The 15,378-nt window shown below is 40.2% G+C and overlaps 1 protein-coding gene across 1 annotated transcript in view; it reads left to right on the top strand.

Annotated features, from left to right (window-relative positions):
- The first annotated feature begins 5,341 nt into the window (after positions 1 to 5,341).
- The window catches only part of PALMD (palmdelphin), a 55,253-nt gene continuing 45,216 nt past the window's right edge, over positions 5,342 to 15,378 (top strand). Inside the window, exon 1 of the mRNA XM_003784123.3 lies at positions 5,342 to 5,859. Coding sequence (XP_003784171.1) covers positions 5,815 to 5,859 — 45 coding nt within the window. The 5' untranslated portion in view covers positions 5,342 to 5,814. The remainder of the gene's footprint in view (positions 5,860 to 15,378) is intronic.

Raw genomic sequence — 15,378 nt, 5'->3', positions numbered from 1 at the left:
AGCAGTTGGGTGTCCTGTCATATTGAGAAATGGGAGGGAAGGGGCATTTTCCCTTCACCTCTCTGAGAGACTTTTTCTCTCTTAGGAGATCAAAGCTTATGCACTGGTTTCTGAGCCTTACACTGTCTCTTTCATAAATCTTTCTAATCCCTGTGATCACTCCCAAGAAACAGTCCCTAGCCACAATTTTGGTTCCTAGCTACAATTCAGTTCCCACCCTCTGCCCTTAGCCACTTCCTGGGTGAAAGAAGTCCTACCTAGGGAAGTCTGGCCTCCCAGTACCCAAAGACATTGGGGCTGAGTCACACTGGGGAGAGGGGTGAAGTTCTCCAAGACAGTCTGCTTTTCTTAAAGGGCCAGACTTCAAGCTGTCACTCTTGCAACAAACTTTGAATTTCTTAGCATAGGTCTTATAGTCTGAATGTGTATCTGTTTTTCAATGATCCACTTCCGTACTCTCTCTATTTCTTTTGTCCGTCATCTGCAATCATTTTCTTAATTTAACTTCTAGCCTACTTAAAATAAACAGTTAAATATTAACCTTAAACTTATTAAATCATTATTTCTAACATTACAAACACATCAAAATATGACTCTTCCCTTAAATACCCAGATTTTCACCCTCAGCTTTGCTTTATCAAAATATAAGGGCAGTTGGTTTTGTCTTCTGACTGTTTTGAGAATGTCTTATCTCGCTTTTAAATTCATTGTAAAAAGTGTCAATGACTCAGAATCTCTTATATCTCTTAATTTCTAATATAATGTCAGATAAGTAATTATAACTTTTAATTCTTGCCATCTTCATTTACACTGGCTGGCAAACAACAAAATATTTAATAAAACTAGATGATTGAGAGCCAATAGATTTATATTATGTATTTTTTATAAAGACTGAATTTGGTTATGAATATATAGTTAACATTTAATGAACAGTAGCTCACTAAATTATGCTGTTGAGGACTTTTCTATGTGTCTAGAGTTCCCAGGACTCTACAAATATAATTCTAGATACTTTATGATCCTGCTTACTTCTAGAGATATAATAAACATTATAAATCCATCTGAGACTTCTTTCCTAAACTCCAACCTCATATACAAGTATCTGATTACTTGCTCAACATCTCCATGTGTATAGAACTAATTGACTTGTCCAAAACTGAGCTCTTGGTGTCTATCTCTGTCCCTCAGGAAAAACTATTTCATCAACTCTCCCGTTTCAATTTACGGCAACTTCAGTTGCTCAGACCAAGAGTCTCAGAGTTATTGTGAATACTCTCTTCCCCATATCAAACCCTCTCAAACCAATTCTAATCTACCAGCAGGATTAGAAGATATCCATGATTCAACAAATTCCCACCATTCTCGTGGTTACTGCCTAGGCCTCTACCACCATTATTTCTCACCTGGATTAGTGTAACAGCGTCCTACCTAGTCCATCTGCTTCCATTTTTGCAAAGCACTCCTCTGCTCAAAACATCTCTATGATTTCTCACCCTGCACAGAGTAAAATCTAAAGTTCATATAATGGCTTGGCAGATCCTGCATGGATTGGGACCTATTATATTTCTGACCATGTCCCCTATTGCTCTCAGTATCCCCTTGGAACCACACTAGCCTTGTTCCTAAAATATGCCAGGTATAGTCCATTGTGGGGCCTTTGCACAGACTTGTGCCAATACTACTTTTCCCATCAGTATCCTCATGCCTAAGTCCCACCTCTCACTGACCACCTTCATTGCAACCAACTATGTGTTAGCAATCTCTATTCTCCTCTCTGCTCTATTTTCTCTCCATAGCATTTATCACTATGGCTGTCATGAGTAAGTGCCTCTCAGTCATTCAACTAGAGGAGCATTATTGACAAAGAGTCCCAGCTGCTGCACTCTGAAATCCATCCACATGTTGGTATCAAAAGCCATACTTCCTAGGGGCTACTCCCAGCCAATGACTGAGCTGGGGAGGAATGCTAAAGTAGGCTCATTCCCGAGACAGACTGGACCACTCTGGTAGCTGACAACTGATTGATACCATCATGTGTTCACTCATTTGTGTACTTAATAATACCAGTAATTGCTAATATTTTAAAGCATTTGTTATTCATTCATTATGTATGTATTGAGCATCTGTGATGTGCCAGGCACCCTGCCAGGGGTTTGGGATACATGGATGAACAAAATTCTTAATCTCCTGAAACCTATATTCTGGAAGACAATGAAAGATAAATATAAATGACATGAAGGCTGTGTTGACCAGTTGATGGAAGTATTTCAGATTGCATGTGAAAACCCCACACTGTACCCTAGAAGTGCATTAATGTACATAGTTACCGTTCAATAAAAAAAAAAGAAAAACTAAATTTAAGGAAAAATTATAGCTAGAATTTCTCCAGGCAAGGGGTAGAAAAAAAAAAAAAAAAAAAGAAAGATAAATATAATAAGTAAATAAAATATGAGGAGGTTATTATGTCATTCTAAGTTTCTCTAAGCAATAATACTCTGATGGATTAAATGTACAGGATTTTATTAAGCAAAATGACTGTATAAGAGAGAAAATGGGGGGGCGGCACCTGTGGCTCAAAGGAGTAGGGTACCAGCCCCATATGCCAGAGGAGGCAGGTTCAAACCCTGCCCTGGCCAAAAACTGCAAAAAAAAAAAAGAGAGAGAGAGAGAGAGAGAAAGAAAATGGAGAGGTCAGCAGGAAAGGCGGGAACTGGGACAGTCTGGGAAACCCCAGTGAAAGCGAATAGAGGGAAATGTAAGTGAAAACAGCCTAATCTGCAATCTGAGGGAGCCCAGCAAGGCCGTCAGAGAGTCCTGACTCCAGGATTCCACGCAGGCCTCCCAGACTTTCCCGGCTCCAGCCTTTTCTGCCTACCTCCATTTTCTCTTATACAGTCATTTCTCTTAATAAAATCCTGCACATTTCATCTATCTTGGCATTTGTTTCTCACAGGACCTAGAATAGCGTAATTACTCCCTCATCTACTCCATTTTGTTTACTTATGACATTCATCTTTTTTTTTTTTTTTTTTTTTGCAGTTTTTAGCCGGGGCTGGGGTTGAACCCACCACCTCCGACATATGGGGCAGGGCCCTACTCCTTTGAGCCACAGGTGCTGCCCCAGTCATCTTTTATTATACACCATAATAAGAATATAGGCTCCAGGAAAGCAGGAATTTTGCTCATCTATGTATCCCAAACACCTGTCACAGTGCCTGACACATCACAAGTGCTCAGTTAATATGTGCAGAATGAATAAATAATAAATGCATTTAAAAATGGTAGCAACTGGCTGGGTGTGATGGCTCAGGCCTGTAATCCTAGCTGTCTGGGAGGCTAGGATTGCTTGAAGTCAGGAGTTTGAGACCAGTCTGAGCAAGAGCGAGATCTGGTCTCTACCAAAAATAAAAAATATATATAACTGGGTATGGCGGCACATGCCTGTAGTCCCAGCTACTCGGGAGGCTGAGGCAGGAGGATTGCCTGAGCCCAGGAATTTAAGGTTGTGGTGAGCTATGATGATGTCACTGCACTCTAGCCCAGCCTACAGAGGAAGACTATCTCAAAAAAAAAAAAAAAAGTTAGTAATTATTAGTACTATCAACTATATAAATGAATGAGCACATGATGATATCAACCAGTTGTCACAACTCTGCTCCCTCCTAAATTCTCTAGTCCTCTTACTTTATTGAGTCCTCTCCCACACCAGAAAACCCTTAGGTTTTCCTATAGCAAAAAAAGGGATTTGAGAAGTAAATTGGTTTAGGAAACGATCCAGACTAAAAATTGGATGACTGCCCATCTGTCCTGGGCAGCAAATAAGCAATTTTTACTGAGATATTTATCACTACTGCTTTCTTGTCTTCACATTCAGCCAGGATCTGCAAATAAAGAAAATCAAGATGTTTGAAGATTTGATTTTTTTTTAAGCTTAAATATCCATCCAATAGTAACCAAAGTTGGCCCACACCTAATCAAGTCACCTATTCTCTAGGCTCCCGACACATCTCTTCTCGGGATGTATGAGCAAGGACAAATTACTCTCAAGTATTATTTCAGAGTCTTGAAACTGGTAGGTTTCAGCACTGTATGACTGGCTCCGGATGTGGGCTCTAGGATTCCCCAAATGCTAGCTCCAAATGACAATATGGGGAAATCTTGTCTCACTGTGACTAATAAGTTTGCACAGAGAAGGTCCCGCAGGGTTCTGCCTGGGGAGTTTATACCCAGCTATAATGTTCTGGGAGCTAGATGGAGGAAGGAGAGATTGGGGTCCAGCTCTCCCTCATAAAGACTGATTAGACCTTCAGCTTATGCCTCCCTTTGCCCTGTGTCCTTGGCCTGGCCTTGAGGAATGTCTGTTATAAAATCACAAGGCCAAGGTTCCAGTCCTGGCTTTGCTACTCTTCAGACATGTGGCAAATTATGTCTCGGACCCTATTTCATCATTCTTAAAATAGGGATAATAACACCTGTCTCTCAGGCGGCACCTTGTAAGATAAATAGCACGTTTGCCTTTCTCATACTCAGCAACAAATATTAGCTCTTATTATCACACCAGTCAAAAATACAAAGGAAATTAAACTATATATTCAATGCATGTCTTTTTAACCTGTTCAGCTGAATGTTAATATGAATGTGCCTGATAACAGCCAACAACATAATAATGAGGTAGACGGGTAATTAGAGTTTACTCCATCAAAATTTAATTAAAGAACTGGTAAGGGAAAGAAAACAGACAAAGTCAATTGCACAGCTTCCCAACCTCGGCTTTGAACTGAGTTTCAAAAAAGGCTTGACAGCCTTTTTTCTAAAGGGCAAAGGAACATCCAGGCAGTGTCAGGCCGCAAGCAGTTACAGAATGTCTCATCACGCTTTCAAAGGTTCACTCCTTTCTCTTGCGTAACTGGTGAGGTCAAAATGGGCACCTTCCTGAAAGCCGAGAGTGTCATTTCTGAACAAGGTCCAAGAGAGAGCTGCATTCCACAGAAACCCAAGTCAAGCAGTCACAGAGGGTGGCACTCGATGTCTAAGCCACTCTGAACCCTCCTGGTGGGCCAACTTCTTAATATAGTCACGTTAACACCTCTGATTTCTTCATGACCTAAAGATTCCGAAGTCTGCAACAAAATGCTGGGGGAGGGGGGAGAGAAGGAGGGAGAACAGCTTATTTAAATTCCCCCGTCTGTGAAGTTTAAAGTAACTATAGGATTTTCTATTATTTCTAAAACCAGTCCGAGGAAGAAAGGCAAACAAGTGACTTGGCACTTCTGCCCCCAGTCAAGGTGAGGCTGTGCCTCTCTACAAGCTCTGGGAGCTCCAGAACAGGTAAACAGGCTTTGTACACACACACACACACACACACACGCACACGCACATCCAGGGATGGCTGTCTGTTGCTGGAGCAGAGGCTGATTAAACACTCAGCATGTTGGCTTTCTGGGCAGCTCCGGGAAAATAATGAATTGGGTAAGGAACAGTTAATAAGAAAACGTGCCTTGCTCGCTGTGCACATTATAACAAAGAGCTGGCAGCTCCTGAAGGAAAAGGGCTTGTGCCGCTGCCGTTCAAACTTGTCAGTCAGCTCGTGCCAGCAGCCTCAGCGTCTGCCTCCCCAGCACACCCTCATTACATGTGTCTGTCTGGCCCGATCCGTGCATCTGCTCAGAGACGCTCCTGACAAGTCGGAAATTCTCCATCTCTCCACTAGTGCAAAGAGCGGGTTTGTCACCCCCACTCCTCTCTCCACCGAGGCTCCTTGATTTATGGTAGCTTTGGATTTGCTTCACCGTCTGCCTGTCCTTGACTTCTAGAATGGAGGAAGCTGAGCTGGTGAAGGGAAGACTCCAGGCCATCACGGTAAGTCGGCGCGCAGTTCTAACTCTTTAAGGTGGTTGCGGAGAGCGGAGAGGAACGGCAGGACTGTGCCAGCTGCCCCGGTCCCTGAGCTGTAAGAGGAAAAACAGAACCGTCAGCTTTCACTGACAGGACTGCGTCTCTGCTTCTCTCTTAACCCTTGTGACCCCTCTGAAACTCCCGGCTTCAGAATCTCAGTGCAGGGCAACGTTCCTGATCTTTTAAAAGACTGTGCCTACAGGTTAAACTGCAATCAGAAGCTTTAAGGCACTTTGGTTAACTATCATGTACCTGCTGTGTACCTTAAAAATGCAGCTTTCCCGTAAACTTCTGTTTGAGCAACATTAGATTAAAAAACAGATCCACAACTTGAAAACTTTCTAAACAGATGTATCAAAAAGTTAACATTTTTTTAAAGGGGGAGAGAAAAAAAAAATAAAACAATAACCTGAAGCTTTTATTTGTAGAGTGGTAGTAGCCTAACAGAATGAAAATGAATGTGCTATCCTTAATCTCGGCATTAAACAAGAGAAAAGCAGGTAAAAGCACGTATCAGATTAATCCTAAAAGATCAGCTTCCAGCAGAGCCACAAACTGAATTAGATCCCAATAAAGGAATGCAGTGTATGCAATAGATTTGGAAACTATTTTCTTAATACTGGGATAGTGAATTTTTTATGTTTGTTCTGGGAGTCTAAGAAGAAATGAATTACTTTTCTTAAATCACCTGACTTTTAAAAAAAATGTTTATAAGGCCCTGCATTTGCCAATAACATAGAAATCTGTGGCAAAATCATTTATCATAGCTACAACTTTTGATACAACTGTTTTAAGAAAAAAAATCTCTGGAAATCAACGTCCCAATGTCTCAGCATTTTCTGCCACTGAAATTAGCTGTCAGAAAGAAATGAGTACGTTTTCAAACCTTATGCTAAATCAGGAATATCTTTCTTTGCCCTTCAAACTGTCATAGCACAACTAATAATGTGAATCTCAATTTAGGATTTTTACTAAGTAGATACAATATCCCAGTTTCACCCAGAAAGGATTTCATAAGTTGAAATGTTTTCTTAGCCAATGGTAAGGAACCAGAAGTCTATGGATAAGGTGGACATTTTTCCATAAGATAATTCTTTTTTTGAAAATCTAACTTCTGACGATTTCATTTTCTTTTCTCCAAAAAACCTTGGTCTGGATTATTGTTTGTTTGTTTTGTTCTTTGCTGTTGTTCAACTCAGCGACCATGTCAGCTGTCCTGCTTTAAGGGACAGGAACTCGGCTCTGCTGTGTTGTTTTTGGCACGGGCCTTTTACATTACAGCTGTTGTCTAAAGGTTACTGTTATTAGACCCTGTGAGTCGTGGGGTCACAAGCTCTGCTTTCTCAAAGGCTTCTACCTCCTAACTAATTAAAATACGCAGGTAGAACCTTGTTCCACACTTTTCTTTTTAAATTGGAGAACACCCTTACTTAAACTCTTATTACCTCCATGGCACCCGATAACTCTCGCTGAAGCGGTCCATGCTCTGAAGACATGGCTGCATACCGTATTCAGGAAGACTGGGATTTTCACCGAGGGTTTCAAATGCAAATAGAGATAGGGCAATAGTCATAATTCCCTAAAAGCAGTCAAGAGAATCATAGGATCCCGAATATACAGATGGATACTTTTTTGATGATTAAGAAAAAAAAAAAAAAACTGTTTGGATTATTCCATTAGCCTACACATATCCCTTTAGAAAAAATTAAGCAAATCTCCAAAGATCACAAAGTAATTCTAGCTTGGAAATAAAATACTTGTATAAAGGTTATAGGGGGAAAAAAATCAGAAGAATTTTATGGGAACAAATTGCCCATAAACTAGACTACACCTCACCAGGCAAAATCCAATCACATTTGTCACCACCTAGAGGAAAAATGGAGCAGTAGTGTGTCCATGGAAACAACACATCCACTCTCCTCCCTCCTGGACACCCTGGAAAATGCCAACTTTCTCCACCCTCGCCCTCCCCAGGAAGCCACCTCAGCTATTCTCCTTCTCCCTGGGAAAATGAAAACCCAGAGTAGCCAGAGAGTTTGCTATGATTATCTTGTTTTTGAAAGTACTTAAAATATTCAGAATCTTTGACCTAGACCAAAATCCGGAGTGCATCTTCTGATTTTAAATTTTCCCTCCTATTTCTCCACACTGAAGTCACTTTTTTTAGACTTCAAGAACAAAATTGAAGGGAATCGCCTGATGTGCTCAGACACAGCAGCTCAGTGACTTCACTTTGGAAGAAAAAAAAAATCTTTTACACCCTCTGAGCTATTTGATTTTTATATTAAAAATTGTTTCTCTAGTTCCTGGCTGTGAAATGAAATAATCTTCACTGCTGTATTTATTCGACCTTGTTCTAGGTGTCTGAAAGTCAGTATTTCCATTGTGAAGAATTGAAAAACTAATGTTTATTGCCCTTGACAGAACCCAGGGCAATCTTCTTTTCCTCAAAAAGAAAAAAAAAAATAGTAAGATTATAAACACATTAAGTAGTTGGAATATGGCACTGAGGCTTTCAAAGTGAAAATTAAGTTATTGTGCCGTTCATTTCCCATTTCAGTAAATTGAAATTTAGTCAGAAGTCTTCCCGAAAATTTACAGAGAAAAAAGGCAAAAGTATGAACTATACAGAAACAAGTGTTTTTTTTTTTTTTTAATTTCAGCTAGGTATACCACATATCGGTTCTATTTTACAATGACATATTTTCACGTTCCTCTTTATGACTTCCTCTGTGTACCAATTCTTCCCTCGCTAAATTAATGGTTAAGGTCCATTTCAGCCAAAGAGTTCCTTTTTCAACTATAGTTCTAAAACAACTCTACTTCAAATTGATTAAATATTAGGTTTCGTCTGTAAAAAGTCCCTGGAGGGTCTTTTCAAGTTCATGCATCCTGTAACAAGTAGCTAATTTGTATAGAATAAAAGAACTAAGTGAAATAGACTAATAATTGAAAATTCACTTTTAACAATACCGGAACTGACAGCTTTCTGGAGAAGAGTGAGGTGAAGGAGTGGATGGATCCCTGACAGAGTCACCCGCCCTGAGTTCCTCTCTGGAAGTGAACATGTCCCACTCTGAAGAACAGACAAAGGCCCCAGAGGATTCCCCTCAGAAATAAGGACCCCTTAGGACCCGTCACATTCCATACACTCTTGCCGTCCTTCTCCACAAGGAATACATTTCCTTATCTTCATGCCTACAGGCTTATTAGAAAATACTATTACTAACATAGGAATGCTCAGACTGGAAACTAGACCTTAAACTAGCAAAATCTGTACCTGTTTGAGTGGTGAACCCAGATTCTTCTAGAGTTCTGAGAGCGAGAATCAGTTCTCAGAGAGCAGACCCAGCTGAGGGAAAGAGAGGTCAGAAGGAAGCTGGCATCTTTAATTCTCAGGAAGGTTCACCTTTAACCATAGGAATATGCATCATCAACTCGCTTTCTCAAGCTTTATTCCCTTAACATTTATTGGGCACCTGCTGTGTGCCAAGCCTTGTGCATTTAAAAGAAGTAACATAAGAGGAATTGGAGTGTCCAGAGAGGAGATGGGAGTGGGCTGCAATTTTAGGTAGGGTGGTCAGGGCGTACTTCACAGAGAGGGTGATGTTTGAGCACAATAATAATAATGCTATTAACGTTAATAATAACATTCGACAACAATAATAATCCCAAGTACAAGCACCTGCCCAGTACTCTCTCCATTTGGAAAGGAGCCATATAAAGTCCTGACACTGGAATTTGAGTAACAGGGCCAGGTTGGCCCGCCAAAGCAGCTCATGATGCAAAAAAAAAAAAAAAAAAGAGCTCTCACATTTTTCCAGATCTACTTTCTATTTCTCTCCACACCCAAAGAATTTTTTCTTGACTTGTAAATTTAGGAATTTAAGAGGCAGGAAGTTTTTTATAAAAAAACAGAAAGACCAATATTAAAACAATAACATGATCCCAGGCAGACCCTCGTTACGTCTTTAGCAGGTGTTTCTTGTCACTGGGCCTCCATCTCCCCTGTTTTTGTCACTATCTAAGCCTCGGTGAGAAGCTAATGACCCAGAAGCAGGATCTGCTCTCTAATCTGTGGTGCCCCATACACAAGGAAATGGTGGTGGCCCTTATTCAGAAAGTATTCAAAATTCCAAGATGGTAACTTCAGAGCTAAGTGCCGGGCCCTTCTGAGCATGATGCCCTGAATGACTTCATGGGTCACATGTGCAAGAATCTGGCCCTGCTGCTATATTCCAGTCCAACCAGATATATTTTTCCTGTTCATTCCCTGTTCATTCTACTTGCAGGAGTGAGAGTGAAAAGAAAAGTAAACAGCCTGGATCTTGACCAAAGTCTACCTGAACGTGTTTGAATTACATACTATTTAGAATTCTAAGGGCTTCTTAAAGTATGAATGGCTAGCCAAACTCATGATATACTGTTGTTCACCACCATCCCTCACGGTTAAGACGTAGTTACAGGAAAAACTCCTAATTTGTCACAAGAAGGTGGTCCATGAAGGTGTAGCGGTCTCCTAAACCAAGACGTCCTATGCCAGAACATTCAAACAAGAAAGCTGCCACACAGCTTTCCACGGTGCTGTCCCAAGATGACATGTTTCTTCCAGGGAGGGAAATGTTTCTTCAAACAAATACGCTATGCTACATTTCTTTGCCAAACATAATAGCCCGCCCATAAAGGAGACGGTGTGATGGGGCATAATAATTTTGATAGCTCGTTAAGGAAATTGCTTTTTGATAATGGGAGGTTTTTCCAGTGTGCAACAGAATGATAATGGTACTCTGCTAAGTCCTTTACCGACGAGGCCCCCGGGAACTTTCCTAACACGAATGCGTCATCAGAAGGACAATCTGCTTCTTTAGAAGACTGTGACTAAAACAAATTAGAGAATAAGCATCTAAGACTAACTAGACTATAAATAAATGCAGCATCGTTTGGGGTGAAAGTTCAAATAGGACTTCCACTTCTTAATCTGCAATCACAAATTACCTAATCTGTCTTAAAAGGAGAATATTTTTATTTATTTTAATGGCGTTGGTATGATGGGAAGATACTTTATGAAAATTTCAGAAGTCTGCTCACCTGGAGCCCTAGAGCAGATATTTAGGGCTTCCCTAAAACATCATCAGAGTATTCGGAGTGATGCCTATACTTAACAGTTTTTATTTGTCTGGGATTCACTCACACCATTTAAGACATAGAACAAGGTTATCCATGGATGGTCTGAATGGAAATCAAAACTGGCGTCTCACCTAAGCATCAACTTTTCCATGTGTGACTGCATCAGTGATTGATGTAGGATGACATAAAAATGAGCTACAACAGCTATTCCTAATTTCCTATGTCAATAAATTTAGAATATAAAGGGCATCCCAAGCAAAAGAATTCTAGATTACTAACAAAAATAAGAGCCACTATTCTTACATAGTGGTTAGGCTTTTTAAAAATTAAAACTGTCTTGCTTGATGACTTGGGCTATAGAAAATTAATAGAAGTAAAAACTTTCACATCTATTATCTCTTTGGTATAAACAATCTATGAGTATTTTTTTTTATGATTTGGGATTCATTGAGGGTATAAAGAATTAGGCTATACTGATTGCATTTGTTAGGTAAAGTCCTTCTATAATTGTGTCCTGCCCCCACGAAGTATGTCATACACTGTGACCACCCATCCTCCTCCCTCTCTCCTCCCCATTCCCTCATTCCCCTGCCCCCACCATGTGTTAGGTCATGTACTGCCTTCACATTAGAATTGAGTACATAGGATTCTTGCTTTTCCATTCTTGTGATGCTTTACTAAGAAGAACGTATTCTGGGAATGGGTGGAGGGAAGGGTATTGGAGGGATCACTTCTGAGGTTTATCTTATAAGGGTACAAGTGAATCTTTCTAAGAGCAGAATGTGAACACTTTAAAATAATAACTAAGAAAATGACATGAAGGCTATGTTAACCAGTTTGATGGAAGTGTTTCAGATTGTGTGTGAAAACCCCACACTGTACCCCAGAAGTGCATTAATGTACATAGTTACCATTCAATAAAAAAAAAGAAAGAAAAGAGAAAAAAAAAAAAAAAGAAGAAGAAGAAGAATGTGTTCCAGCTCCATCTAGGTTAATACAAAAGATGTAAAGTCTCCATCTCTTTTAATGGCTGAATAGTATTCCATAGTCTACATATATCACAGTTTGTTAATCCATTCCTGGGTTGGTGGGCATTTAGGTTGTTTCCACATTTTGACAACTGTAAATTGAGCTGTGATAAATAGTCTAGTACATTTGCTATGAGTATTTCAAAAGCAGATTTTGGCCAGGCACAGTGGCTCATGCCTGTAATCCTAGCACTCTGGGAGGCCAAGACAGATGGATTGCTTGAGCTCAGGAGTCCAAGACCAGCCTGAGTAAGAGTGAAACACCATCTATACTAAAAACAGAAAAACTAGCTGAGTGTTGTGGTGGATGCCTGTAGTTCCAGCTACTCTGGAGGCTGAAGCAGAGGGATCATTACAGCCCAGGAGTTTGAAGTTGCTATGAGCTAGGCTGATGCCATGGCACTCTCACCTGGGGCGACAGAGTGAGACTCTGTCTAAATAAATAAATAAATAAAATATAAGCAGATGTTACCATTCCCATTTTATAGGTGGAAAAACCTAAGGCCAAGAAAAGTTACAGGATTAGTTAAAGGTTGGAACTTGAACCCATTTTTCTGCTTGTCAGATTCTCTGATCACAGCATCCTGATAAATTCTTCTAAACATCAAAACTGAAATGCCCATCCCTGAACTTCCTCAGATTTCTGTTGTTCTCTGTTATGAAAGAGTTTTAAGTGCAGCCAAGAGAAGAACCTCTGGTGGTCCTACTTTGCTTAACCACATTTCTCTTATTGTTCTTGATTTTTTTAAAGAGGCAAATAGATATGTAATTTACCATCTTTATCATTTTTAAGTGGTAATAAATGCATTGACGTTCTTTGTTTGTGCTTCCTTTCCTTTTCCCATCCCTGCCTTCCCTGCCTCTGGTGATAGCCAATCTCATCTTCATCTTCATGAGGTCCACTTATATTTTTTTATTCCCTGCCTATAAACAGTAACATGCGATTTTTGTCTTCCTGGCCTGGCTTATTTCACTTATCATCATGGCCTCCAGTTTCACCCATATTGGTGCAAATGCTTGGATTTCATTCTTGTTATTGATGGATAATATTCCATTGTGTATACTTACCGCATTCTCTTTGTTCATTCATCTGCGGATGGGCACTTATGTTGCCCCCTATTTTTGGCTATGATGAATAGTGCTGCAAGAAACAAGGACGCTCAGATGTCTCTTTGATATATTGATTTTCTTTCTTTTGGTGTATGCCCAGCAGAAGAATTACTGAATCATTGAAATTCCATTTTTAGTTTTCTGAGTCACCTCCATACTGATCTCCATAGTGGCTGTACGAATTTATGGTCCCACCAACAGCGTGTGAGGGTTCCCTTTTATAAACATCCTTTCCAGGATTTATTATTGCCTGTCTTTAAAAAAAAATAGATTTAGGTGATATGAGGGCAGTTTTATTACGTAGACATACTGCATGGCAGTAACCATCACCTGAATAGAGCACCTTGTCCCCAAGAGGTAATAATACCTCATCTGTCACTCCCTGCCACCTTCCCACCTCTAGGATTCTCCAGCATCTCTTTATGTCCACCTGTACACATTGATCAGCTCCTACTTACAAGTGAGAACACGTGCTGTTACCTGTCTTTTTGACACAAGCGTTTTAACTGGGATGAGATGATATCACATCATGGTTTTGATTTGCACGTCTCTGACAACTCGCGATGCTGAACATTTTTCATATACCTGTTGGACATCTATATGTCTTCTTCTGGAAAATGCCAGTTCAGATCTTTTGCCCATTTTTAATCAAATTATTTATTTATTTATTGCTATTGAGCTTAACCACATTTTCTAACCCCAAACAGTCCTCGACCCCCTACATTCTCCTCCCAGCTTCTCCATCTACCAGGAGCAGAGAGAGGTGGGCAAAAAGAGAATATGGTGCCATTTCTGAAGCATGTGTCATTGTTCTAAGAGGGTGGGAATAGAATAAAAGTTGTTTTTCAGAGCAGCCAATATTCTAGGATATTCCTTTCTCACCTCTCTCCATCCCTCCTCCGTTGCAGTCTTTTCCCTTGAGCTAGCACTTCTTAATGCAAAGACATCTTTGTCTCTTTCACCGTTCCCCCAGCAGTGAGCTCAACACTAGCTAGAGCACACACACACACACACACACACAAACAAAACAACAAATGAAACTGTCCTTAGGGTGTGAATGAATGAATGAGCAAATACAATCACATTGGTGGAGAAACTAATGATTGTCTGGCCTACTAACAGATTTCTTTTCACTGCAGACCTGGCCAAGTTTACCATCACCCCTTGATTATTCAGGGACTTGGTTTGTGTTTGTTGTTTATCCTTGTTTTGTTTTGGTTTGGTTTGGTTTGGTTTTGTCACTGTTCATTAGAACGAACAAGAAAGGACAGACCAAGGAACAGAAGAGTAGAGGACAAGCTGCGTTCCATTTAGAACCGTTAGAATGTGTTGTGAGGTTGGGAGAGAAGGTAAAGTGATTGCATCAAATGAGGTGTAGAAAACGTTCCCTTTTCACTTCACTCCATAAGTAGTAGTGAACACCATGCCCAATGGCTAACTTCAGAATTAGGATATTTCAAAGCTAGGTGCAGACATAATCAGAGGACTAAAAGAAAACTTAGAAGTCTCTTTGACCACAATCCCACCCTCTGTATACCATATTCAATAGCTGCACACCCCACTTCTCCTTGAGCTCTTCCATAGTAATATTAGGTGGATAACCCCAGAACACTCTGTACCACTGGAGAACAGCCTTCTCTGGGTTACGAGCTCAGACATATTGTTCCAAAGCCTGGTTCCTTTAACTTCCACACAATAGTGGTGACTCCAGCCCCTGAAGCCAGGCAGCTTCATTTTCTGGATTTCAATCATTCCTCATAGGAGGGACTCATTCTAGATACTCTCCAAAACATCAGTTGTCAGTGTCATAAGTTGGTGCTGAAAGCTGAACAGGGTGCCACGGTGCTGTGATGTCCTTCATTTGGGAAATTATAAAGATGTCTCTGACCAGTCCAGAGCCCCATGGTGCTGTGATGTCCTTTATTTGGGAAATTATACTTCTACTGACATACTTGGCAAGCAATAAAATGTGGTCTAAAAAGCATCACCCTTGGAGTTATAGAAAATTGGTTCAACAAACCACCACTAGACCAACTGTATGACTTGAGAAAGTAAAAAAACTCTTCAGTCATAATATTCAGGGTTGCTAAAGTTAGGAATAAGAATTAATTTATAAAAGTTCAGTAAAGAAGTCAGATGCACAATGAATATGCAAAAATCGATAGCTTCTGAAAAATAATACTTATCAAGAAAAGATAATATGGAAATATCTCATTCC

The sequence above is a fragment of the Otolemur garnettii genome, unplaced genomic scaffold (assembly GCF_000181295.1).
Source record: "Otolemur garnettii isolate 467f Iridium unplaced genomic scaffold, OtoGar3 scaffold00010, whole genome shotgun sequence".
NCBI classification, from domain to species: Eukaryota; Metazoa; Chordata; class Mammalia; order Primates; family Galagidae; genus Otolemur; species Otolemur garnettii.
Note: the sequence above shows the minus strand (reverse complement) of the source record. Positions and strands in the feature narration are given on the sequence as shown.